Raw genomic sequence first — 27,054 nt, 5'->3', positions numbered from 1 at the left:
TGAGATAAGTGCATATAGCAAACTCCCACCAGCTGCAATGAGCAGAATAACCAAATGACCTGGTTTGTTGGTTAAAGAAAAAAGATTATTAAATATAATTGCCTGCTTTTGTTTAAATTTTGCCATGGGGTCTTTTACATCTCCCTGATCAAGCAGAAAGGGCTTTAGAACATAGAACATTACAGCACAGTACAGGCCCTTCGGCCCTCGATGTTCTGCCGACCTGTCATACCGATCTGAAGCCCATCTAACCTACACTATTGCTTTAATGTTCCTTTCAGAGTACACTCTCTCTAACAGTACAACACTTGTTTCATATCAATATAGATTAGAAACTTTAGTATTAGTGTTGGATTTGAAAACGTAGCCCAGGTTGTGGTTCTGAAGTCCCACTTTAGAATTTGAGCACAGAATCCAGGCAGAACCTTTAATCCAGAACTCTGAGCCACACAGAACTGAAGATTCCAACAGTTCTTTGAACGTGTTATCTGATTTCAGGAATAGTACAATTATGACACACCCTTGACCACCAATGCAAAGTGGCAGAAGTATGTACCATCTATAAGATGCACAGCAGTAACTCACTTGGGCTTCTTAGGCAGCACCTTCCAAATGTATGACTTCTACTATCTAGGAGGACAAGGGCAGCAGATATATTGGAACACCACCTCCTGCAAGTTCCACTCCAAGTCACTCACCAACCTGATCTGGAAACATATCATTCTTTCTTTAGTGCATCTGGGTCAAAATTTTGTGACTCCCCTCCTTATAGCACTGTGACTGTACCTACAATACATGGACTGCAGAGGTTCAAGAAAGTAGCTCACCAGCTCCTTCTCAAGGGCAGATAGTATTGGGAAATAAATATTGGCCAAACCATCGATGCTCACAACTTGCGTGCAAATTTTTTAAAAAAGAGGGAATAAAGTTAGCCAGAATTTTAACTTGTAATCACAAACTCACGGTTATCTGCTTAAAAATGGAGGATTTTTAAAATTGCTCATGAGATGTGGGAACACATCTTGCTAATAAGTGATTGGCTTGATTGATGCTTTCAGAGGGCAGTTTAAAGATAATCACAAGGCTATGCATCTGGAGTCTAATATAAAACATGCCAGGTAAGGCGAACAGAACTTCCTTAAATGTCATTCATAAACCAGGTGGATTTTTCTTTTTTATAAGAATCCAGTAGTTTACGGCCACTATGACTGAGAACAGCTTTTCATTCCAGAGATAGCAGTAACTGCAGATGCTGGAGTCATAGACAATACAGTGTGGTGCTGAAGGAACACAGCATGCCGGGCAGTATCAGAAAAGCAGGAAAGCTAACGTTTTTGGTCGGGACTCTTCTTCAGAAACGGGAGAGGGAAAGAAGCTGGGAAATAAACAGAGGGAGGATGGGTGGGGATGAGGAAAGATAGGTGGGATGGTGACAGGTGAATGCAGGTAGGGGGTAGTGGGGATTGGTCATGGGAAGGGTGGGGTGGATAGGTGGGGAAGGGGGTGAACAGGTTGTGTCAGGTCAAGGAGGGGGGAATGAGAAGGAAGGTTGGACATCGGATGAGGCCAGGGGATGGGAAAATTTTAAACTGGTGAATTCCATGTTTAGGCTATTGGGCTGTCGGCTCCCAGGACAGAATGAGGTGTTGATCCTCCAGTTTCTGGGTGGCATCATTGTGGCACTGGAGGAGGCCCAGTTTGGACATCTCACCCAGGGAGTGGGAGCGGGAGTTAGAATGGTTGGCGATTGAAAGGTACTGTCGTCTGCCATGTACAGAGCACAGATGCTCTACAAAACGGTCTCCGAGTCTACGCTTGTTCTCACAGATGTAGAGAGGCCACATCGGGAGCAAGAGATACAGTTGACCAAGGTGACAGATGTGCAGGTGAAGCCCTGTCTGATATGAAAGGTTTGTTTTGGGCCTTGAGTGGGGGTGAAGGGGGAGGTGTAGGGGCAGGGTAGCACTTCCTGCGGTTGCAGGGAAAGGTGCCGGGGAGTGGTGGGGTGAGTGGGGAGTGTGGAGTGGACGAGGGAGTTGCGGAGGGAGCGGTCCCTATGAAAGGCAGATAGGGGTGGGGAGGGAAATATCTCTTTGGTTGTGGGGTCAGATTTTCATTCCAGGTGTGTTTAATTAACTGAAGTTAACAGCTGTGGTGCTATTTGAGTCAGCATTACTCTCACAGTGACGTAACCATTATGGGGCCCTTCCCATGGTTGAAGTGAGCTGAGGGCTGAGTTTACTTGGTTGCAACACTTGTTTAGGTTTAACTACTTTTCTGGCACTGCCAACAACGTGTGAAGGATGCCTGTTCAGGCACTGGTGTTTTCCGAATAAGGAACTGAATCCGTTGTTGCTGTAACGGTCTTCAAAACGTAAGGATTGACAAATGCACAAACTGCCAATACTTTGCATATTAGAATAAGGGGAAACACAGCAGACACGAATGTAAAAAATGTAAACTCTGGACTCTATTAAAATCAAGTTACCATCTGTTTAGCTGGGTATAGTGGGGTTATCTGCCTCCAGCCTCACCTTACAGCCTTCACATGTAATGCAGCGGTAATGGTATCCTGTCGCTTTATCACCGCAAACTACACAGGGTTCATCTTTCTCCAGATAGCTGGGAATGTACCCTGAAACACAAAGGCACAAAGAATCAGAATGGATCAAAGGAATCTCTCGTGGAGAGTGATACAAAGGCAACAAACACCACTGAGTTATGCAGAGAATTTCAAACTTGAGCTCTTAAATTCCTCGATTTTGTTGGCAGTACCTTTCAATACTGCACTTTTCATAAACTCAAAACACTTTGCAGCAAATGAAGTACTTTTCAAAATGTCACTCTTGTTACGTAGGATACAGTTGCACGCATCAAATTCTCACAAACAGAAATGATGAACAGCTGATCTGTTTTGGTGATATTAGTTGAAGGATAAATATTGGCCAGGCAGGACTTGCTTGCTGTTCAGCAAATAATGCTACAAAATGTCTGATGTCCAACTGAGAGGGCAGACAGGGACTCAGCTTCAGCTCTTATTTGAAAGGCTGTGCTTCATAGAATCCCTACAGTGTAGAAACAGGCCCTTTGGCTCAACAAGTCAACACGACCCTCAGGGCATCCTGCCCAGACCCAGCCACCTATAACCCAGCTAATCTACACATCCCTGAACGGTACAGCCAATTTAGCATGGCCAATCCACCTAGCCTGCGTATCTTTGCACTGTAGCAGGAAACCCACACAGACACAGGGAGGATGTACAAACTTCACACAGCAGTCGCCCAAAGGTGGAATTGAATCTGGATCCCTGGTGCTATGAGGCAGCAGTGTTAACCACTGTACCACTGTGCCACCTGTTAACAATGCGGCACTCCCTCAGTACTAAATAAAAACTGAAAGAACTGCAAATGTTGTAAATCAGGAACAAAAACAGACCTGAAACGTTAACTCTGATTTTGTCTTCACAGATGCTGCCAGACCGCTGAGGTTTTCCAGCAGCTTCTGTCTTTACTTCCTCAGTATGGTCAGCCAGGATTATGTACTCAAGGACCTTAACATGCAGCATTCATATTGGGAGCTACCTGTGTTAGGGGAGGCGATGGCCTAGTGGCATTATCACTGGACTGTTAATCCAGAGACATTAGAACACAGAACAGTACAGCACGGTAAAGGCCCTTTGGCCCATGAAGTTGTGCCAATCTTTTACACAAAACCCAAGGTCGTTCTAACCTCCACCCCTACCTTATACTATCATCCGTATGCCTATCTAGTAGCCACTTAAATGCCCCTAACGAGGCAGACTCCACTGCCCTCTCCGGCAATGCATTCCATGCCCCTACCACTCTCTGAGTAAAAAACCTACTTCTGACATCTCCCCTAGACTACCTCCACTCACTTTAAAACTATGCCCCCTCGTAATAGCTATCTTCACCCTCGGAAAAAGTCTCTGGCTGTCCACTCTATCTACACCTCTGATCATTTTGTACACCTCTATCAAGTCACCTCTCATCCTTCGACGCTCTAAAGAGAAAAGCCCTAGCTCTCTCAAACTTTCCTCATAAGACCTTCCCTCCATTCCAGGCAACATCCTGGTGAATCTCTTCTGCACCTTTTCCAACACTTCCACATCTTTCTGGGTAATGTTCTGGGGACCCGGGTTCGAATCCCGCCATGGCAGATGGTGGAATCTCAATTCAATTAAAAAAAATCTGGAATTAAGAATCTAACGATGGCCATGTATCCATTGTTGATTGTTGGAAAAACCCATCTGGTTCACTAATGTCCTTTAGGGAAGGAAAGCTGCCATCCATACCCGGTCTGGCCTACATGTGACTCCAAACACACAGCAATGTGGTTGACTCTTAACTGCAAATAGGGATGGGCAACAAATGTCGACTGGCCAGCAATGCCCTTATCCCATGAATGGATAAAGAAAACAAAATTCACTGAGCCGCAGCTGATAACTCTCTGGTCAGGAAGGGCCACGGGTGATCACTGCACTATGCTGAGTTTGTTGCCTGGAACTAAGCCGCAGTGGACATCTAAAAACTCATGTTATGTAAACTGTCAGGGTTAGGGACTTTACATGTATGGCAACACAAGACACACAGCCCAATGTATAAGGAGCCCATTAATGTTGTGGAGATGGAACCTTACCCTCCTGCCTTGCTGTAAGAACACCTCCACGCTGTCACCATTTGAACTTACCCAATCCCAAACCTAGATATCCGAATGTTCCTGACTGTCTGCCCCTCACCTAAGGCTACATCCCTGCTCAGGTGACCATACAGACAGGGAACAGAGTCCACCAGCACAATAAAAGTCCCTGGGGGTTGGTGGGCCCCACAATGGCTGGGATGCATCAACACCCCTGGAAATGAGAGCTAGGTTAAATTTTGACGAATTTCTGTCGTAATTTTCCATGAAGCTTTTCTGATCTTTTTGTTTGTCACTGGGGGATGTCTAATCGGTTTGATTTCACTGAGAAAGAGCAGAGCCTGGGGACAGCTTGCAGTCCCTGTCATGCTCACTGCTGCCACTGGCGCCGCTGGGCCTATAGCTACAATCAGATTGGCCAAAGCTCTCTGAGGCAGGACATCTTCCCGAGTGACTGGCAGAGGCTTCACCTCCAGCCAATGCTCCTTGACAGTCATGGGCCGCTTTGATTGATGTCGGTGTGCTCCCCCAGGTCTTCTTAAACCACGCCATCTGGAAAAACCTACCCATAGTTCAAGTCCCAGTGTGTCTGCAAGAAATTTTAATATTTGCTTTGCCTGGGGATTTTAATATTAATGCAACGACAGGTGCGAGTGAAAAACATGGTATTAAATCAGATAAATTCTGTTGGCTACAAGGCCATAAGGTCACATGTACCTGTTTGCTTCTCTGGTAGAGTGATAGACTGGATGGGGGTCACAAAAAGGACAATATGTAAATAGAGGAGCAAGATTAATAAGGGTAAGCACAGATTCTAACATATTTTCAACAGTTCAGGCTTGCCTGCTTGCTGCTAAGCACAGGGGATTGCAGTTCTGCTGTACAGCTGCTATGATGGATTAGGTACAGTCTTCTGAAGCTATAGTCATCAGTCAGGCACTGAGGCTGGAGAAGGTGAAATAACCTTGTTCTGGATCTCTCGCCAAGAGCAAAAGGAAACGACTGAGAGTGGATGGAAAGTACAACTCCAACCTCCAGTGGAAGGATCATTTCATTCACTTTGATTCAATGACAAGGCAGTGATGCAGATCATCTGGAATTTGCTCATCATTTTCACTTGTAGTCGCTGCTGCAGCAAAAAATGCAACCCTTCCCCATCTTCCCTCCTCACCCCAACCTCAAACCAACCTGTTTAATGTTTGGGCTAAACACTTGAGCTCACATTCATAAATGTCACCAATCTGCAGTCCACAGTGTGATTTATAACTTTCCCTGCATTAACCTCATCTTTCTTGATCCCAAATAACATTAACTCAAAATATTCCCCTTTCAGTGCAACAGACGAGAAAAGGGTGCGTGCTATTGGATGGAGAATACATACAGGTGATAGTGAAGATGGAGTTGTACCATGTAAGCAAAGCGACTTGACATATGTTTTACTGAAACCAATACAGAAATCCAAGAAAACCTTGAAATATTACAGAGTTTGTCCATTTAGCAACCAGGTTAGTTTTCCTCTGTTGCTAAGACAATGGTGTGCAAGACAATAGAGTATACACGACGCACAGAAGCAGCAGTGTGTACCATCTAAAAGATGTACCATAGAAATTCACCAAAGATCCTCAGACAGCACCTTCCAAACCCATGACCATGTCCAACTAGAAGGACAAGGGCAGTAGATACATTGGAACACCACCAACTCTGAGTTCCCCTCCAAGCCATTCACCATCCTGCCTTGGAAATATATCACCATTCCTTCATTGTGGGTCAACATACAGCAGGTGGACTGCAGCGGTTCAAGAAGGCAGCTCACCACCACCTTCTCAAGGGCAACTAGGGACAGGCAATAAATGCTGGCCCGGCCAACAATGCCCACATCCCATAAAATGAAACAAAAAAGGTCAATTATGTCCCCTGTTTATTTAGGATGATCAGCAATATGACAGAAGGCACCTCCTGGGGCAGAGTAGGTAGCATCCCCACCTCTAGGCAGAAGGTTTGAGGTTCAAGTGCCCCCTTGGGATGTGACAGCTGTGGAGGTATTTCATAACACACTCAGACAGGTTGCGTGAAACAGAAACTGCTGAAGAAACATGGCAGGTCTGTGGAGAGAAAGCAGAGTTAATGTTTGGTTCAAGGGTCCCTGAGCTCAAAACATTGTTAGCTTTCTTCACATAGATGCTACCAGACCTGCTGAATCCAGCAATTTCTGTTTTTGTTTCAGATTTCCAGCATCTGCAGTTCTTTGTTTTATCTTTTGGTTCATTCAAACATTTTCTTTAGGCAGCGTCTTTAGCATTACAGCTGCATCAAGCAACTTCCGCTCTTGAATTGTTGCTCGCTGATGGGTAGTTAAGGGTTCTACTACAATTGATCATCCTGGGACAATATTACAGTCCTAGTTTAAACACAGTTATAAGAGTTGCACTCCAGAACTGAAATGAGACTAACTATCTTTGACATGAAGACAGCACTTAGCTGAGCAAGGGACCGAAGAACCTTAGGGAAATGGAAGTCAACAGCAATCAAGTGACACCCCTTAAGTGGCAGGAGCTGTTCCTTGTGCAGTGGTAGTGTGCCTACCTCTGAGCCAGGAGGTGTGGACTTCAAGTTCCCACATGCTCCAGAGGTGTGTCATAATGTCTCTGAACAGGTTGATTTGGAAAATAAGTACCTGGTGCAGAGTTGTTGTTGGAGTCCATTCATCTTACTGCAAACATTGCTGTCGGAGGTTCTTAGGACAGTCTCCTGACCTGACCTCGGCAACCATTCACCATGTTTGGAAACGATCAAGCAGAGAGGATATTAGAGGTGAAATATCCAGAAACAGTTACTGGACGGACAGGGGGTGGTGAGCCTCCACTGATCAAATAGCTCCCCTAATCCTGATTTCTGTTTAAATCCTCCTGAATGAAGTTTTGCAAAACCAATGAGGCAAGTCTGTGAAATACTAAATTACATCTTTTATGTTTGTTGCCCCAGATCATTGAGCAGAGGGAAGTCATTACTCAGCTGATGTTCTGTTTTTCTTCTTTGATGTTTTGTACAGTGCCTTGACAAGTTTTCATGTGTCAATGCTCTTTCGCTGCTCTGCTTAACAGGATACTATCCACGTGTGTGTCTTGATCACTACTTGACACATCAAGTGGTGTCGTGACGCTACTTGACTGCAGAGGGCATCACAGGCCAGACTGACTGTGCAATCCAAGGATTTCCACATACGTGCTTGCTATAGGAAAAGGACTGATGGGTGACTGCTGGCATTCAAGAGGGTATTGGACACTATTCAGATAAAAGTAATGTGCACTGATTTGCATGAAAGCAGGACATTGACACGAGGTAATGATGTTCTTTTGGGCAGTCAGTACAGGTGCGATGGGCAGAATGGGTTCCTCTGCTCTATAACACGTCTATGAATCTGTAATCTGACCGGGGAAAAATATCACCAACTATCGGGCCCTCACCTGAGAGATATCGTAGCATCATTATCTTACTGGGCTAGTAAACTAGTGACCCAGATTGATGATATGGTGATATGAGTTTAGATCCCAGCACGACAGCTGGGGAATTTAAATTTCTTTAATTAAATAAAGAGCTAGGAGGAGAGGCTTTCATTTTTCGGGGTGACCAAGAAACTGCTCGATTGTTGTAAAATAAACCCCAATGGTTCTTTCATGTTCTTTAGTGAAGGAAATCTGCTGTCCCTACTCAGTCTGGTCTATATGTGACTCCAGACCCACAACAATGTGGCTGACTCTTGAACACTCTCCAAAACAGCTGAGCAAGCCAAGTTGTATTTGAGAAGCTGGTCTCTGCAATACCTTCAACGAGCAAAAGACAATGCATTCTGTTCTGCTGCCAATGCTGTATAATGTGGCTAAATTCATCAACAAGAACACTGGCCAGGACCAGTTTTTTCTAAGTTCATTCATGATATGAGTGTAACACTGGCTTGACCAGCGTTTATTGCCTTTCAACCACATTGCTGTGGGACTGGAGTCAGATGTAGGCCAGATCGGGTAAGGGTGGCAGTTTCCTTCCCTAAAGGACCAGAAGGATTTTGCCACCAATTGACAATGGATTCATGATCATCATTAGACTCTTAATTCCAAACTTTTTTTCAAATTTAATTCAAATTCCACCATGGCAGGATTTGAACCTGGGTCTCTGGAATTAACAGTCTATTTACAGTATCACTAGGCCATCGCCTCCCCATTTCATTTAGCCACTGAAGGTGACAGTTTACTGGTGTGATTTCAAGACTAATGCTGTAAGCTGGTGGACAGAAGTTATTCAATGAAACAGTTCCACTTCATTTACGCATCCAGCGAAATAAGCCCTTGAATTTAGTTTTGAATAATAACAGTGAACATAATTGCTGCCAACTTTTAATACCCTGAGGCCTCCAAAAGTACTTTCACACCAAGTTGAGACATTAAAATAGAGGTGAGTCATCCTAGACTATTTCACTTTTGGATCTCACCACACACTATGCCAATCAACAACCTACAGGAAGTGAGTGCCATCTATTTATAACAGAAAACTGTTCATATTATGAGCAACTTGGTGATATTTAGTCATTCAAGAGAATGTTTGATCAATTTCTAGAAAGGCACTGGGAGTCCCGAGATGGGCATCAAATTTCTGTGATAATGGGGACTGCAGATGCTGGAGATTCCAAGATAATAAAATGTGAGGCTGGATGAACACAGCAGGCCAAGCAGCATCTCAGGAGCACAAAAGCTGACGTTTCGGGCCTAGACCCTTCATCAGAGAGGGGGATGGGGGGAGGGAACTGGAATAAATAGGGAGAGAGGGGGAGGCGGACCGAAGATGGAGAGTAAAGAAGATAGGTGGAGAGAGTGTAGGTGGGGAGGTAGGGAGGGGATAGGTCAGTCCAGGGAAGACGGACAGGTCAAGGAGGTGGGATGAGGTTAGTAGGTAGCGGGGGGTGCGGCTTGGGGTGGGAGGAAGGGATGGGTGAGAGGAAGAACCGGTTAGGGAGGCATAGACCGGTTGGACTGGTTTTGGGATGCAGTGGGATGCAGTGGGTTTTGGGATGCAGTCGACCCATCGTCTCAGCCTGCTCCTGCCCCACCGAACTCATCTCCACCTATCTGGACTCCATTTTCTCCCCTTTGGTCCAGGAACTCCCCACCTACGTCCGTGACACCACCCACGCCCTCCACCTCCTCCAGGACTTCCAATTCCCTGGCCCCCAACACCTCATATTCACCATGGACGTCCAGTCCCTGTACACCTGCATTCCGCATGGAGATGGCCTCAAGGCCCTCCGCTTCTTCCTGTCCCGCAGGCCCGACCAGTCCCCCTCCACCGACACTCTCATCCGCCTAGCTGAACTCGTCCTCACACTCAACAACTTCTCTTTTGACTCCTCCCACTTCCTACAGACTAAGGGGGTGGCCATGGGCACCCGCATGGGCCCCAGCTATGCCTGCCTCTTTGTAGGTTACGTGGAACAGTCCCTCTTCCGCACCTACACAGGCCCCAAACCCCACCTCTTCCTCCGGTACATTGATGACTGTATCGGCGCCGCCTCTTGCTCCCCAGAGGAGCTCGAACAGTTCATCCACTTCACCAACACCTTCCACCCCAACCTTCAGTTCACCTGGGCCATCTCCAGCACATCCTCACCTTCCTGGACCTCTCAGTCTCCATCTCAGGCAACCAGCTTGTAACTGATGTCCACTTCAAGCCCACCGACTCCCACAGCTACCTAGAATACACCTCCTCCCACCCACCCTCCTGCAAAAATTCCATCCCCTATTCCCAATTCCTCCGCCTCCGCCGCATCTGCTCCCACGACAAGACATTCCACTCCCGCACATCCCAGATGTCCAAGTTCTTTAAGGACCGCAACTTTCCCCCCACGGTGATCGAGAACGCCCTTGACCGCGTCTCCCGCATTTCCCGCGACACATCCCTCACACCCCGCCCCCGCCACAACCACCCCAAGAGGATCCCCCTCGTTCTCACACACCACCCTACCAACCTCCGGATACAACGCATCATCCTCCGACACTTCCGCCATTTACAATCCGACCCCACCACCCAAGACATTTTTCCATCCCCTCCCCTGTCTGCTTTCCGGAGAGACCACTCTCTCCGCGACTCCCTTGTTCGCTCCACACTGCCCTCCAACCCCACCACACCCGGCACCTTCCCCTGCAACCGCAGGAAATGCTACACTTGTCCCCACACCTCCTCCCTCACCCCCATCCCAGGCCCCAAGATGACATTCCACATCAAGCAGAGGTTCACCTGCACATCTACCAATGTGGTATACTGCATCCACTGTACCCGGTGCGGCTTCCTCTACATTGGGGAAACCAAGCGGAGGCTTGGGGACCGCTTTGCAGAACACCTCCGCTCAGTTCGCAAAAAACAACTGCACCTCCCAGTCGCAAACCATTTCCACTCCCCCTCCCATTCTCTTGATGACATGTCCATCATGGGCCTCCTGCACTGCCACAATGATGCCACCCGAAGGTTGCAGGAACAGCAACTCATATTCCGCCTGGGAACCCTGCAGCCATATGGTATCAATGTGGACTTCACCAGTTTCAAAATCTCCCCTTCCCCTACTGCATCCCTCAACCAGCCCAGTTCGTCCCCTCCCCCCACTGCACCACACAACCAGCCCAGCTCTTCCCCCCCACCCACTGCATCCCAAAACCAGTCCAACCGGTCTCTGCCTCCCTAACCGGTTCTTCCTCTCACCCATCCCTTCCTCCCACCCCAAGCCGCACCCCCCGCTACCTACTAACCTCATCCCACCTCCTTGACCTGTCCGTCTTCCCTGGACTGACCTATCCCCTCCCTACCTCCCCACCTACACTCTCTCCACCTATCTTCTTTACTCTCCATCTTCGGTCCGCCTCCCCCTCTCTCCCTATTTATTCCAGTTCCCTCCCCCCATCCCCCTCTCTGATGAAGGGTCTAGGCCCGAAACATCAGCTTTTGTGCTCCTGAGATGCTGCTTGGCCTGCTGTGTTCATCCAGCCTCACATTTTATTATCATCAAATTTCTGTGGTTGCTTTGACTGGGTTAAGTAACAGATGCAGCACCAGTCACAGGTCCATGTGATTTCCCTTTGAGTTCTTCATACCCATTGCCCAATTAATAATCATGTTGAAACGACACTGATGATATTGAATTTGCCACAAATGAGCAGAAAGTCCAGAACTAAGTGTGGGACACTAAGCATAGTTGCACCTCACCACCTTTGCATTAAAACTGACATGATGCTGTCTCACTGTCTGTGTGGGGTTTGCACATTCTCCCTGTGTCTGTGTGGGTTTCCTCCAGTTTCCTCGCACAGTCTAAAGATGTGCAGGCTACGGTGGATTGGCCATGCTAAATTGCCTGTAGTGTTCAAGGATGTGCAGATTAGGTGGGTTATAGGGGATAGGTCTGAGTGGGCTGCTTTGTGGTTCGTTGTGGACTTGTTGGGTCGAAGGGCCTGTTTCCACACGTAGGGATTCTATGAATATTGAATGCAGTACCTACCAGACTAGACCTTAGCAGCATGAATCAGCTTGGGTCATCAATGACATTGACCTGTCACTGCTTTTCAAGGATTGAACGCAATTATATTTAGAACGTTAAACAAAATCTGATCAAAATATTGAATTATAAAAAAGATGGACATTCTTTATGCATGGCTTCCCTCCTTGCAGAAAGGTTCCAGGCTGTTGGCAGCTGTCTGGTGTCTTGCCCAGTATCGATGCTTCAGGTCTGAAGCTAGACAGCAGCTTCAGGCAGCTGCTGTGTCTTGGATGGTTCCCAGCACCTACATGCAATGCTGTTTCCAGCAGAGGTCAGTGCTTTATCATAAGAAGCAGGAACACTGTATGATTTTTGCACCATCTTATCCAGGGTTATTCGAGGCCAGCATTTCAGTTCCCCCATCAGTCCCCCAAGCTTGATCAGTATAAGTCAATGCTTCAATCTGTTTACCTTCCTGATCGTTGTGTTCCAGTACTATAACATACTGAGGCAGTCATCCATCACAATCATTGACATTTTAAAAATAATATTTTCTGAATCAATTTTAATATAAGAAATGTATAAACAGGTTTAAGATAGATGTGAAATTAAAGTGAGTGATATTTGATTTTAATCCAATGTTTTGCACATCTGTATAGATATTTTGAAATGTATATTTTACATGAAATTCTTGCCATTTTTCCTCACCTAATGCTTTCATTGGTCTCTCTCAGCTCCCTGTTCTTTCCTTTAACTAGAGGTGGATTCTTGTGGAATTGGAAATACTGGAGGTGATCATTGCCTGGCATTTGTGTGGCATTAATATTTCTTGACACTTGTCGGCCCAACCTGGATAATGTCCAGGTCCAACTGCATTTTGACATGGACTGCGTCAGTACACATGGAGTCCCAAATGGGCATTGAATATTGTACAGTCAGTGGCGAACATCCCAACTTCTGCCCTTACAATGGAACAAGGTCATTGATGAAAATGTTAACAGTGGGAGGGCCTAGGGCTGTGTGTATGCAGATAAGGCTGCTCATTTGCAAATGGCACGTACCCATAAATGTAAACAAAGAATCAGGTCGTCTATTTGGTAGTACTGGGTTAGTGCTTAGTCCCTTGGAAACTCTCTACTTTTAGACTGGTGTCCACTGAAGTAGACAGATGAAGCTCCAATTTAATATCTCAGCCGGAATATGACACATCTAACAATGGTGCACTCCTTCAGTATTACACTGGTGGCAGTTTGGATGAGGTAACAAGGTGTAGAGCTGGATGAACACAGCAGGCCAGGCAGCTTCAAAGAAGCAGGAAAGCTGGTGTTTTGGGTCTGGACCCTTCTTCAGAAAAACGGTCTCAATAAGGGTCCAGACCTGAAACATCAGCTCTCCTGCTCCGCTGATGCTGCCTGGCCTGCTGTGTTCATCCAGCTCTACACCTTGTTATTTCTGACTCATCTCTTCCTACTAGGGTCACAGTTTGGATGATATGCTTAGATTTCGCTGTGGGACTTATCACACCTTTTTAACTGAGAGGTATGGAGGGCCACCAACCTTCAGATGACTTCAATTTAATCAGTTCCCCTGAGCAGTTTAATTTTTGGTTCAATGGCTCATCATAGCACCTGATCATAGGGAAAGCTGGTTTTATCTGTTTTTACATCCCATTTAAAACTGTACCACTGTCTCTCCTTTTCCCATTGACATGAAGCACTTTGTACTTCACTGCCTTGGAGATTACAGTCTATATATTTGTGCATTGCACTACTCTGTCCTTGTTCTGCTGCTGCAGAATTCTTGGGCCTCATGAGGTCACAGGCCAGCAGTCAGAGGTCAGCAATAACAGAGACAAGTAACTCACTTCCTGACTACACAAAACCTGTCCACCATTTACAAGAAACAAGTCAGGAATGTGATGGAATACTCCCTATTTGCCTGGGTAAGTGCAGTTCCAACAAAGCTTCTCCAAAGAAGCCTGACACCCTGCAGCACAAAGCAGCCCGCTTGATTGGCGTCACTTCCACAAGCATTCACTCCCTTTACCACCGATGCTCAGTGGCAACTGTGTGTATTATTTACAAAATGCACTGCAGTCATTCACCAAAGATCCTTAGATAATACCTTGCAAACCCATGAACACTTCTATCTAGAAGGATAAGGGCAGTAGATACATGGGTACACTACCACCTGCAAGCTTTACTCTGAACTACCTACAAGCCTGATTTAGAAATATATTACTGTTCCTTCACTGTCACTGGGTCAAAATCCTGGAATTCTCTTTCTAACAGCATTGTGGGTCAACCCACAGCAGGTGGACTGCAGCAGTTCAAGAAAGTTGCTCACCCCAGCCTTCTCAAGGGCAACAGGGAATGAATATTAAATGCTGACCTAGCCAGCGATGCCCACATCCCATCAGAGAATAAACAGAAAAGACCCGAGTGAGCACGGGGAAATGGTGCCAGGTGTCCATGCCCTACTTACTCCTCTGTGCCTGCCTGGGTGCAATTTGGTGAAAAACTATGTTGCACTGTATCAAATGCTTTTTGAGGGTACGTACGCATACTATCAACCACACTTACCCCCTCTATCCCCTCTGTGATTCCCTGAAGGATTCAAACATGACTCACAGTAAACAAATCCAGATAGACCTTCATTCATTAAGGTGGAGGAAACACAAAATCGATTATCTCTGATAACAAAGTGTCAAGCTGGATGAACACAGCAGGACTGACCTATCCCCTCCCTAGCTGCCCACCTATACTCTCCTCTCCACCTATCTTCTCCTCTATCCATCTTCGGTCCGCCTCCTCCTCTCTCCCTATTTATTTCAGAACCCTGTCCCCATCCCCCTCACTGATGAAGGGTCTAGGCCCAAAATGTCAGCTTTTGTGCTCCTAAGATGCTGCTTGGCCTGCTGTGTTCATCCAGCTTCACACTTTGTTATCTTGGATTCTCCAGCATCTGCAGTTCCCATCATCTCTGATCGATTATCTCTGAGTCATTCTTGCTGTAATGGAGAAACCTCCTACAGCTTGTATGTTCCTCACTGAAAATGTGCTTTCAAGTTCCATTTGAGGTCACCACCAACATATGCTGTTCCCTTCTTCTTACCCAACTGTCCCAGTGAATCGAGTGAACAGATATTTGGAACAGACCACAATTGACCACAATGGGGCTGGATAAGGGCCCACTGGGAGTAAGAAGGACAACATCAATGCAAGTAGCAACTGAAACCATGAAGCATACTTACAGTAAAAACCCTCTTAAATCATTATATAGTGAGAATCATTGAGCCTTTTCCATAACTGAGATGAAAAGAAAGTTGAGAGATTTTTCAAACACAAATCATAAATGTCTAAAGCATATTGTATAGACCTTGCCAATAGCAAGTGGGAACATTGTTTTTCAGTGAGGTAGGTATGAGCTCTCTAGAAGCTTCAGATTATTGCTCAGGCTGGTTTATGCTTGCGGCAGTTTTTGACTCATTAGCAATATAATGGATTCATCGAACGGATCTAATAGGTTCAGTCTGGAAGTAAAACCTGATCTCTAATTAAAACAGCGATCGGTATTTTCCTGACTGTAGGTTTTGTCAATAGTATTTGTAAAACCAGGATAAGAAATCACATAATCTAGGGTGATATTCCCTAGGGTGATATTGGTAGTTAGAAGGTTAATGGGCAACTTGATTGAAGTCTTTCAAATATTAAGGGGAACAATTGCATAGATTCAGAGAGAAGTTCCAGTGGCTGCAGAGTGTGTGAGTAAGACCATAATACAAAGGAGCAGAAGTAAGCCACTCGGCCCATCAAGTGTGCTTCACCATTCGACACGGTTATGGCTGATCTGACAATCCTCAACTACCCTTTCCTGCATTATTTTCATAGCTCTTGATTCCAGGGGCAGACTCTAAATATTAAAGACAAGCTTTTCAGGAATGAATTTAGGAAATCCTTCCACACAACAAAAAATAAATGTTTGGAGATCCCTTTTGAAAATAGTTATTGATGCTAGATCAATTGTTAATTTTAACATCAAAATTGAAAGACTTTTGCTTTCCTAAGTTTTTAAGGGATACAAGACAAAGACAGATAAATCCAGCTAGGTCACAGATTAGTCACTGAATGGGTCAGAGGGATTGTATGGTCTTTTCCTGTGTTGAAATTCTGAAAGCGTGAAAAGAAACACTTACAATTTTAGTGGAGATGATTATATTCACTCAAGAATCTCCATGGAGACTTTGTGTACAATGGATTACCTTAAAGTGAGGTGATAATCTATGGGCACAAATGTACAAACGACAAGACCCTGTTAAGAAGTAACGAAATCAATTTTCAATTTTCAGTTTGTCAGTTGAGAGAGTAATATTGCCAAGGAAACTGACAAAATGTAATTACTCTTCTTCAAGAGCCATCAGGGGACAGAATGCCCTACCTCGAAGAGTGGTGCAGGAAGGTTCAGCTGAGCCATACCAAAGGGCATTGGATGAATATTTGGATAACAATAAATGTGCAAGGTTTTGGGAGAAAAGTGGGAGATTGGCATTTAGTAATGGTGCACACTTAATGAACTGATGCTGACATGAGTCAAATGACCTTCTTCTGTACCACAACACTTCAGTGATTCTGTGATACCTAACATGGTGCAGGATCTACCTGACAAGATTTTGACAGAACACCGCTCTCTAAGTTCACCCTTCAACGTGAGATTTAGTTGGAAGTATCTAAGCTGCTCATTTGTAACTTGCATCAAGGTCATTGACCAGGAAATTAACAGGGCCAGCTACACAAATACTGTGGCTACAAGAGCAGGTCAGTGACTAGGAAATTCTGCAACAAGTAATTTACTTCCTGGCTCTCCAAAGTCTGTCCATCATTTATAAAGCATAAGTCAGGAATGAGATAGAATACTTCCCACCTGTCTGGATGAGGTTTAGCTCCAAAAACCCTCAGTAAGCTCAACACAATCGAAGGCAATACAACCCAAATGATAAACACCCTATTCATCACCTTCCACATTCACTCTCTCACCACCATTGATACATAATAGTAGCAGTGTATACCATCTACAGATGCCTTAGAGCAACTCACCCGGGCTCCTTCGAAAATACCTGACATACCTGTGGACTTCTCACTGGGGTCAAAGGCCTGGAACACTCCGTAACAGCACCCTGCATATATCAACACCACATGGTATTCAATGGTTCAAGAAGGAGCTCATTGTAACTTTCTTAAGGGCAATTTGGGGTGGGCAGCAATGCTGGTCCTGCCAGCAAGCACAAACATTGCATGCCTGAATTGGGTTGGTCGATCTGTGTTGTGAGGTCAGTTTCAAAGGAAGTTGCTTTCTTACACAAATCTCAATTGCTCTTCGTCATCCCTAGCAATGGCAATATTATTGTCTTAGTCCATCCAGTAGACCTATGTCTCTACAGCCGACCCTGCCCAGTTTACACTTCCTTTCTGAAACTTAAGCGTGACAGTACCTGACATGCTGGTGGATTTCATTGAGGATTGGCTGTTCTTCCGTCTTCTCTTTCCATTAGGCCATCTGCAATAGGAAAACAAGAGGTAAATGCAACTCAGTCATTACAGCATCTGTCAGTCTCTGAAATAATTTCAAACATTGCCATTGATGGTAAAATGAAGTAGTGGATTGAGAAAAGGGCAGAAATATATTACCATTGTCATGCAGCACAAATAAGTCCACAGGCTTTAGGGCTAGAGGGAAGCCTAACTATGAAGTAGCCCCCAGTGTTATCAGTAATAATACATCATATTCTGGTGAGGTGCAGCAAAAGAATGCGCAGAATGGATTGAGGGGTGATTTATCCTGTCATTTACCTGCTTCATATTTTTCATCATCCTTTTTACTCCCCCTGCCCATGTTCAGTGGTCGATGTCTCTCCTTTAACCATCAGAGAATCCAGCTCCTGACCTGACTAATCCGAACTGCTTGGCGAGTTTTTGAGCAGATTTCACTGTTACTCTGTGTGTTTCAGACTCAGGCTGGTGGTACTCTTGTTGTTAGTTTCCTTCCTGTTTGTCCGATGTAGTGTTTCTCTCAGACTCTGCAGGGGAGCTTGAGAATGACATTGGTCCTGTCCATGGCAGGGAGTGGGTCCTTAGTTTGGGAGAGCACTTGTCGTAGGGTTGATGTGGGCTTGTGTGCCTCTCGGATGTGCCGGCGGTCGTAGAAGTCTTGTGGTGAGTTCTGACATGTTCCTGATGTTGGGTAGTGTGATGAGTGTGTTGGGGCATGAGGAGTCTTTCTGATGTTGTTCCTATAGGCATCTCCTGACTCAGTTCTTTGGATATCCATTATCCTTGAACACTTGGAAGAGATATTCCTCCTCCTCTTGGCCTAGTTCCATGTTGCTGCAGTGTGTTGTTGCCCTTTTTGAGTCAAGGTGACTGTCAGAGATGAAGGGTCATCTAGACTCAAAATGTTAGCTTGCTGTCTTTCCATAGATGCTGCCTGACTTTCTGGGATCTCCAGCATCTTTTGTTTTCAGTTCATCTTGGTAACAATGTCTGCCTTACGTGTAACTAATCGTTATCATGCAATAAACTACATCTTCTTTAAGACAAAAAGCCTCTTCTCAGTAAGACGTACCTCTCTAAACCACATAGGCCCTCAGGCTCCGTCAAGAAAAGAAAATGATGGCAGCAAACCACACCAACTACAAGCTGCTGGTGGTTGGCATCGTAACACAATGTGTCATTCAGGGCCAATCTCACTTAGTCAGGGCAACATGCACATCAAAATAACACGAGTGAAATTCCCATTTTGTTGTTTCAGTCTCTTAGATTGCTACTGCTGTTTTGAGATTGTACACTTGAGATTCTGACTGTTAGAAATAAGGACCTTTGGTATGCATTGACTGACTAAAGAAGGCAATGACCTAGGCATATTAATGCTTGACTATTAATGCAGAAACCCAGGTGATGTTGTTCAAATCTCGACATAGCAGATGGTGGAATTTGAAGTCGACAAAATAAAATCTGGAATTAAGAGTCTAATAATAACTGAAACTGTTGTTGATTGTTAAGAAAATCACATCTGGTTTACTAATGTCTTTTAGGGAAGGAAACAGCTGTCCTTGCCTGGTTTGGCCTGGTCTGTGTTTCCAGACCCACAGCAATGTAGTTGACTCTTAACTGTCCTCTTGGAAAATGGGGGATGCCCCACACACCCATACTGTGTGAACAAATTTAAAAAAAATCCCACTCAGTTGCAAATAATCTGGGCTTTTTTAAAAATCGGCATTTGCCTTTTTAAGAATGTTCAAACCAAGCGTTCTTCCATGAAAGTCAGTGGCTCTCAGTCATAAATCTGGGCTATAGGGGCAAGGAGAGCAATGGAGTAGTTCCTTTGAATGTCCAATAGGGGTATGATGGGCCAAATGGCCTCATTTGGGCCTGTTTCATCCTACGATTCCTTGATAGAAGCTGCATCAGAAGAAGACAGTAGTCAGATAGTGTCATCTCACATAGATATGGGGAAATGTATTACAATTGGCTGAGTCAGGTTTTTTCCATCTCAAGTAAACATGGTAGTGAGTATTGGTCATTGATAATGACCAAGTAAATTTTAAAAATCAGTGAGTAAAATTGCTGAGGCCACTTTTAGAATTCCACGTACAATTCTGGTCGCCCCAATGTCGGAAGGATGTTGTTAAACTTGAGAGAGTAGATCAAAGATTTACAGGGATGTTAGCAGGGTTGGAGGGTTTGGGTTATAGGGACAGGCTGAATAGCCTGGGGCTATTTTCCCTGGAGCATAGCAGGCTGAGGGGCGACGTCATAGACGTTTATAAAATCATGAGGGATAAGCTGAGGTCTTTTTCCTAGGGTGTGGGAGTTCAAAACTAGAGCGCACAGTTTTAAGATGAGAGGGGAAAGATTACCCTAAGGGGTCACATTTTCATGTAGAGGGTGGTGCACGTATGGGATGAGCTGTCACAGGAAGAGGTGGGGAGAGTACAATTACAATATCTAGAAGGCATCTTGTTGGGTAATTGAATAGGAAGGGTTTAGTGGGATATGGACCAAATGCTGGGAAATGGGACTGTGTCAGATTGGGATCTCTGCTTGGCACGGTCATGTTGGACTGAAAAGTTTGTTTCCATGCTGTATGATTCTATGACTTTCTATACAGAGCTGAGAATAACAACCAAGATTAGAAAGACATCAATAAAAATTAATTGCTATTGCTAGTTTCACAAGTCAGGGTGTGAGGTGCCCTAACATGCTCTCTGTGTGTTGATCATTCAATTCAGTGTTTAAAAAGAGAACTTGCTGGACTTAAAAGGAATAGTAGCTAGAAAATTAATGAATGTTGATTTGAATGTATCGGCTTAGAAATCTGTTAGTGCCATGTCTGTATCTCAGATGCTGGAAGAGCAGATCACAGAATCATAAAATCCCTACAGTGTGGAAACAGGCCCTTTGAACAAGTCCACACTGACCCTCAGAGTGTGTCACCCAGACCCATCCCCCTATAACCCACCTAAACTACACAGTCCTGAACACTACAGGCAATTTAACATGGCCAATCCACCTAACCTGCACATCTTTGGACTGTGGGAGGAAACCAGAGCACCCAGAGGAAACCCACGCAGATCTGAGGATAATGTGCAAACTCCTCACTTCAACCGTAATATACAAGGCAGTGAGTGAGGTATTCTAATATGCTCCCTATCTGTTGACAATTCAATTCAGTATTTAAAAGAAAAAACTCACAGATTTAAAGGCACAGTATAATGTGGAGAAATCTCAAAGCCTACCAAAACATTTTTGCTCCTTATTTAAACTTTTTTTTTGTCAGTGCTTTTTCTTTCCCCTATAATTTAAGCCTTGAGTTAAGAGACAAGAAAGGGAGATGCAATGAAAGGAGATATCTCGCCACTGATTCGATTCGCCCACACTTCACATGTGATTGTGCAGCAGTGTCATTGGGATGGAGTACCTTGTTTGCCTGTGCACAGGCAGTCCCCAAATTCTCTAAATGTTTCCCATCTAACTGCAGCAAGCGCACTCAGTTCCCAGGTCACAACTATTCTTCGGCAAAACATGACAGCAAACTTCAAACACAAGTAATTTGATAAGGTCATGTGATCAAAGCTCCAGGAATATGTCCATCTGGAGTTGGAAACCCCAATGAGCATGCAACAAATTAAGGGGATAGGAGATATTGACAATTCCTCTTTAAGAACTGACATCACAAAATAAAAGTAAAATCTAACTACAGTGTTCAATTTATTCATTGCAAGGTCATGGTTCATTTCTTCAACCCTCGAGGAGGTAAACCTCTTACGTTCTTCATAGCTTTATTAAAATTCAGTCTTAATTAAAAATCCCTGCTGCTGGGCAGTTTTTCACTGTTTAATCCCATCACCTTCCTATCTCCATGCACTCTGTGCACTAGTGACCACGGACAAGTTACTTACTTGACTTGTTCTGACAGCATTTGCCTGAAGATCTTTTTGAGTTCAGCAAACATAAAGTCCTTATTTTCAGATCAAGAAGAAATGCACATAACTTTGGGAGGGAAATCTGAAAGGTCACTGCAGGAATATCAGCCAGAAAATTAATGGATGTTGATTTGAACATAGCAGCTTAGAAATCTATTAATGCCATGTCTGTATCTCAGATGCTGGAAGAATACTTGAAGATAATAAACAAGGCGAGGAAGTGAGGTGTTCTAACATGTTCTCTATCTGTTGATCATTCAATTTGGTGTTTAAAAGAACTCAGAGGGTTTAAAGGTACAGTATAATCTGGAGAAATCTCAAAACCTGCTGATATATTTTTGCCCCTTATTTGAATTTTTTTTGTCAATACTTTTCCTTTCTCCTGTAATTTAACTCTTGAGTTCTTAGGAAGGACAGGCTGATAACGTTTCAGAAGTCCACCATCTATTTCATTGGGAAAGACAATAAAACATAAGTCACTTCTTAGTCCAGAGCTTGAGTTTTGCTGAAAAAGACACAATTTGTCCAAGGTATCTGAATTGTATCTGTTAGGACAATTTGCAAGAAATTCCAAAGTAAAAGAAAAGCAACATTTACACTGTATGAAAAGCAAGTTCTGATTTGTCGGTAAGTGGATTCTGATCGGTAGCTGACAATTAACTGCCAAATTTTGCTTTAATTTTAAACAAGGCTGGTTTTGGTTAAAACAATGCCCTGAGAAATGAACTACAGGGTGGCCATTACTTACCTTGTTGAGTTGAAACAGATGTATTGAGTGTATATGTTCTTCCTGATTACAATTCATATATATGTCATTTCCAGAATGGAATGACAATTAGCATGCATGAACTAAGTCTACAGGCATTAGCAAGTTCACTGGAGTTGCAAATAAAGATTACAGCATGTTTTTTTGTGACAAACTTCCCTACTCATCCCCTCCTCCATGTAAACTTGCTCCTAGTCTCACGTCTACATGTCGACTAACTTGCAATCTTTAAATGGGAGGTGGAGGCCACCAACAGAAAGGCAGATCTAATCAAAAATACTGAGAAGCATCCGATGTATTGTGTTCAATTGTTCTGTGTTTGACAACGTGGGTTTGTTAAATGATTGAAGCTCATTGTGGTTGATTACATAAATGTGAATATTGACTCTGCAAAAAATGAATTGGGATGTTTAAAGATGTTAAATAAATGGAAGGGTACAGTGAGTAGTGTTCTTGCCTCTGAGCCAGAAGCTTTGAGTTTGAGCCCTATCCCAGGCTTGACGGTCATGGATGGTGTATATTCAGTACAGGTCAAGGATCAATCTGCAAATCTTTCCAATGCATGATGATGGCAGAGTGGGGAAGATTCTTGTTCAGTCATATGATGGAGATAAATTAGACTCTCTGCCGTTGCTACCCATGATCAGGCTGCAACATACAGGTTATAAAGTGCTTGTCGCCACAGCAACTTGGACTCCGTGTGGATACTGTTGCCCACCAATACCAGAAACTGAGGTTTTTGTTATGCATCCGATCTTCCGACAGATCTTTACTTCAGATACAATAAACAGCAAAATTAAAAGCTAATCATGATTTTTAACATAGTTTTTACTTTTAAAGAAGGTGACCTTTCTCACTTTAACAATGTGCCATTAATATATGTCAGGAACGCTGGAACTCAAGCTGCACCCGTATCACAAACCCATTCTGAATGACATAGTGTAAAAACATTCAACTTTTCAAAAAAAGTACACTGTGTATTACACTAATCAATCCAGGCCTTCTAGATCAGCACTACAAAATGGATGAATTGTTAAAATATGAGTACAGAATATTTAAATCACTCTCTCTTTGTTCCCTAGATTGATGAAGGATGGGGTTGAATTGCACCTGTAACTTTGTCACATTATAGAATTCTTCGAGTGTGGAAACAGGCCACTTAGCCCACTGAGTTCAGACTGCCCCTCCAAACAGCATCCCACACAGACCCAACCCTACCCTATTCCTATAATCCTGCAGATTCCCGTGGCTAACCCAACTAGCCTGCACATCCCTGGACACTATTGGCAATTTAGCTTGGTCAATCCACCCTAATTTGCACATCTTAGGACTGTAGGAAGAAACACACACAGGCGTGGGGAGAATGCTGAAACGCCACGCAGGGGGTCACCCGAGGCTGGAATTGAACCTGTGTCCCTGGTGCTGTGAGGCAGCAGTGCTAACCACCGAGCCATCCAATAGTACATTCAGGCACTCTTCAAAACCTGCTTTTTAGATGAAGATTGCGGTTGTGGATTCACTCATTGTCCGTGCGCATGTATGCATCCATGTTTGTGTATCCTTGTGTTTTGGCTCAGTGAGTAACCGGTTGTGAATTCTAGTCAAGAGTGGGATGTATGGAGGCAATGAGAGTCTTGGCTTCCAGCTGGATACCTTGACAAAGTCCCAGCTACAGGGAGCTGCTGGCCAGTCACAGGCTGGTATCTCACATACATAGCAGTGCCACCAGGAAGTGCGAGAACACCTACAGCCCCACACCCCATGCTGGGTCCTTTCATCGGGCAATAATCAGATCCCAACCAACCCCCTCATACACCGCACCCCTGCCCTAGGAGTTCGCCTGCCACCAGACATTACAGCTGGGATGAAAAGTACACCCTTCTCGCCACAAATTGAGTAGAATGGAAACAGGAAAGTGGGAGGGTCCCCATTTGTTATACTCCCACCCAATTAAATACCCATCATGAAGGGGGCTCAATATTCCATCCCTCACTCCTGAGGGAGGTGTTCCAGTATGTTGCTTTTTGAATCAGATTAAGTGTATGTCCTGGCTGCCCTCTTGGTGGGGTGGGGGGTGCACAAGAGAAAGTGCAGGGGAATTTACCTGGTGCCTTGGCCTATATTTATCCTTAAACCAAGAATGAAAGATTGAATGTTCTGGATGTGGGTTTGCTCGCTGAGCTGGAAGGTTAGTTTTCAGATGTTTTGTCACTTTTTTTTTATTTGAAAAAATATACTTTATTCATAAGATGTACAAAAAATAAAACATATTTATACGCCTACCCAGTCATGCAAGCTGCTCCCGGTTACCCAGGGGGTCCGTACACCAACTAAAGGCAAAAACAAAGAAAACAAAGCAAAGAAAATACCCCGGCAGTCGTCTCCCCGCACAGTCCCCGTTGGACCCCTGACCAGTTGGGGAAGGCGCCAGCTGGGCTCAGTTACCAGATAGGGTTCTTTTTTCTATTCTGGACGAGGGGTTTCATACCGTGGTCTTTCCCCACCGCGCCTTGGCGGCGGCTGCCCCAAGCTTTAGTGCGTCCCTCAGCACATATTCCTGGACCTTGGAGTGCGCCAGTCTGCAACACTCGGTCGGGGTCAGTTCTTTCAGCTGGCAGACCAGCAAGTTGCGGGCAGACCAAAGAGCGTCTTTCACCGCATTGATGGTCCTCCAGGCACAGTTGATGTTGGTCTCGGTGTGCGTCCCCGGAAACAGCCCGTAGAGCACGGAGTCCCGTGTGACGGAGCTGCTCGGGACGAACCTCGACAAATACCACTGCATCCCCCTCCAGACCTCCTGCGCATAGGCACACTCCAGAAGGAGGTGATCGACAGTCTCGTCTTCCCCCGGCAGCCACCTCGAGGGCAGCGTGCGGTGGCGCAGAGATTCCGGGCATGCATAAAGGTTCTCACTGGCAGAACCCCTCTCACCACCAGGCAAGCAATGGACTTGTGCTTGTTTGAAAGTTCTGGCGATGAGGCATTCTGCCAAATGACTTTGGCAGTCTGCGTGGGGAACCACACAACGGGATCCACCCTCTCCTTTTCCCGAAGGGTCTTGAGGATACTATGTGCTGACCACTGCCTGACGGCCTTGTGGTCAAAGGTGTTTCCCTTCAAAAAATTTCTCCACGAAGGACAGGTGGTACGGGACAGTCCAACTACTCGGAGCGTTCCGCGGCAACGAGGCCAGGCCCATCCTTCGCAACACCGGGGACAGGTAGAACCTCAGTAAGTAGTGACACTTGGTGTTTGCGTACTGAGGATCTACGCACCGCTTGATGCAGCCGCACACAAAGGTAGCCGTCAGGGCGAGGGTGGCGTTCGGTACGCCCTTTCCCCCATTTTCCAGGTCTTTGTACATGGTGTCCCTGCAGACCCGGTCCATCCTCGACCCCCAAATGAAGTGGAAGATGGCCCGGGTGGCCACAGCGGCGCAGGTCCAGGGAATAGGCCAGGCCTGCGCCACGTACAACAGTACCGAAAGCCCCTCGCACCTGACAACCAGGTTCTTACCCGCGATGGAGAGGGACTGGAGTGTCCACCTGCCCAGCTTCTGCTTCAGTTTGGTGATACGCTCCTCCCAAGTCTTAGTGCACACCGCAGCTCCACCGAACCAAACACCCAGCACCTTCAGGTAGTCTGTCCTGACGGTGAAGGGGATGAAGGAGCAGTCGTCCCAGTTCCCGAAGAACATGGCCTCGCTCTTACCCCTATTGACTTTGGCACCCGAGGCCAGTTCAAACTGGCCGCAGATGTCCAACAGCCTACTCACCGACCGACGATCGGTGCAGAAGACGGCGACATCGTCCATGTATAGACGACGGCACGAGGGAGTGGCTGGACTGGCCGATATCCCTGGACGAGCTGACCAGAGCCCTCAAGTCCTTGGAGAGGAATAAGACTCCTGGAAGCGGTCATCCGGTGCCTGGGATAGTCACGCCCTTCAGGCTCACGTCCTTCCTGATGGATGCGGCGAAGGACTCCACACAGCAAATGAACAAGGCAGGAGAGAGCGGGCAGCCCTGCCTGACTCCAGATCTGACGGGAAAACTGTCCGATTCCCACCCGTTGATTGAGACTGCGCTAACGATGTTGGTGTAGAGCAGCCGGATCCAATTGCGGATGCCCTCCCCGAACCCCAATTTGGAGAGAACGTCCCTCATGTAAGCATGAGAGACCCTGTCGAAGGCCCTCTCCTGGTCCAGGCTGACGAGGCAGGTGTCCACCCGCCTATCCTGCACGTAGGCAATCGTACCCCTGATGAGCGCGAGGCTCTCAGCGATCTTCCTGCCTGGCACAGCACAGGTTTGGTCAGGGTGAATCACCGACTCCAGGACAGACCTGACCTGGTTGGCTATGCTCTTGGCCAGGATTTTGTAGTCCACGTTCAATAGTGAAATGGGGCGCCGATTCTTAATTTCTTCCCTCTCCCCCTTCCTCTTGTAAATGAGGGTGATGATGCCCTTCCTCATGGACTTGCACATTTCCCCTGCCCGAAGCGTACTATCGTACACCTCCAGCAGGTCCTGGCCGACCAGGTCCCACAGAACGGAATACAGCTTGACCGGTAAGCCATCGCTCCTGGGAGTCTTATTCCTCCGTGATAGATGACAGGAACGACTCGGAGGCCGTGCTGTCCGT

The 27,054-nt window shown here is 45.6% G+C and overlaps 1 protein-coding gene across 1 annotated transcript in view; it reads right to left on the bottom strand.

The window, feature by feature from the left end:
- Window positions 1-27,054, bottom strand: part of LOC125466431 (thyroid hormone receptor alpha) — a 314,398-nt gene that overhangs the window by 23,802 nt on the left and 263,542 nt on the right. The window contains exons 4-5 of the mRNA XM_048560918.2: window positions 17,655-17,719; window positions 2,535-2,635 (exon numbers count right to left, since the gene is read on the bottom strand). Coding sequence (XP_048416875.1) covers window positions 2,535-2,635; window positions 17,655-17,719 — 166 coding nt within the window. The remainder of the gene's footprint in view (window positions 1-2,534; window positions 2,636-17,654; window positions 17,720-27,054) is intronic.

The sequence above is a fragment of the Stegostoma tigrinum genome, chromosome 31 (genome assembly GCF_030684315.1).
Source record: "Stegostoma tigrinum isolate sSteTig4 chromosome 31, sSteTig4.hap1, whole genome shotgun sequence".
NCBI lineage: Eukaryota > Metazoa > Chordata > Chondrichthyes > Orectolobiformes > Stegostomatidae > Stegostoma > Stegostoma tigrinum.
The sequence above is the reverse complement of the archived record's forward strand: the minus strand, read 5'-3'. Positions and strand labels throughout refer to the sequence as shown.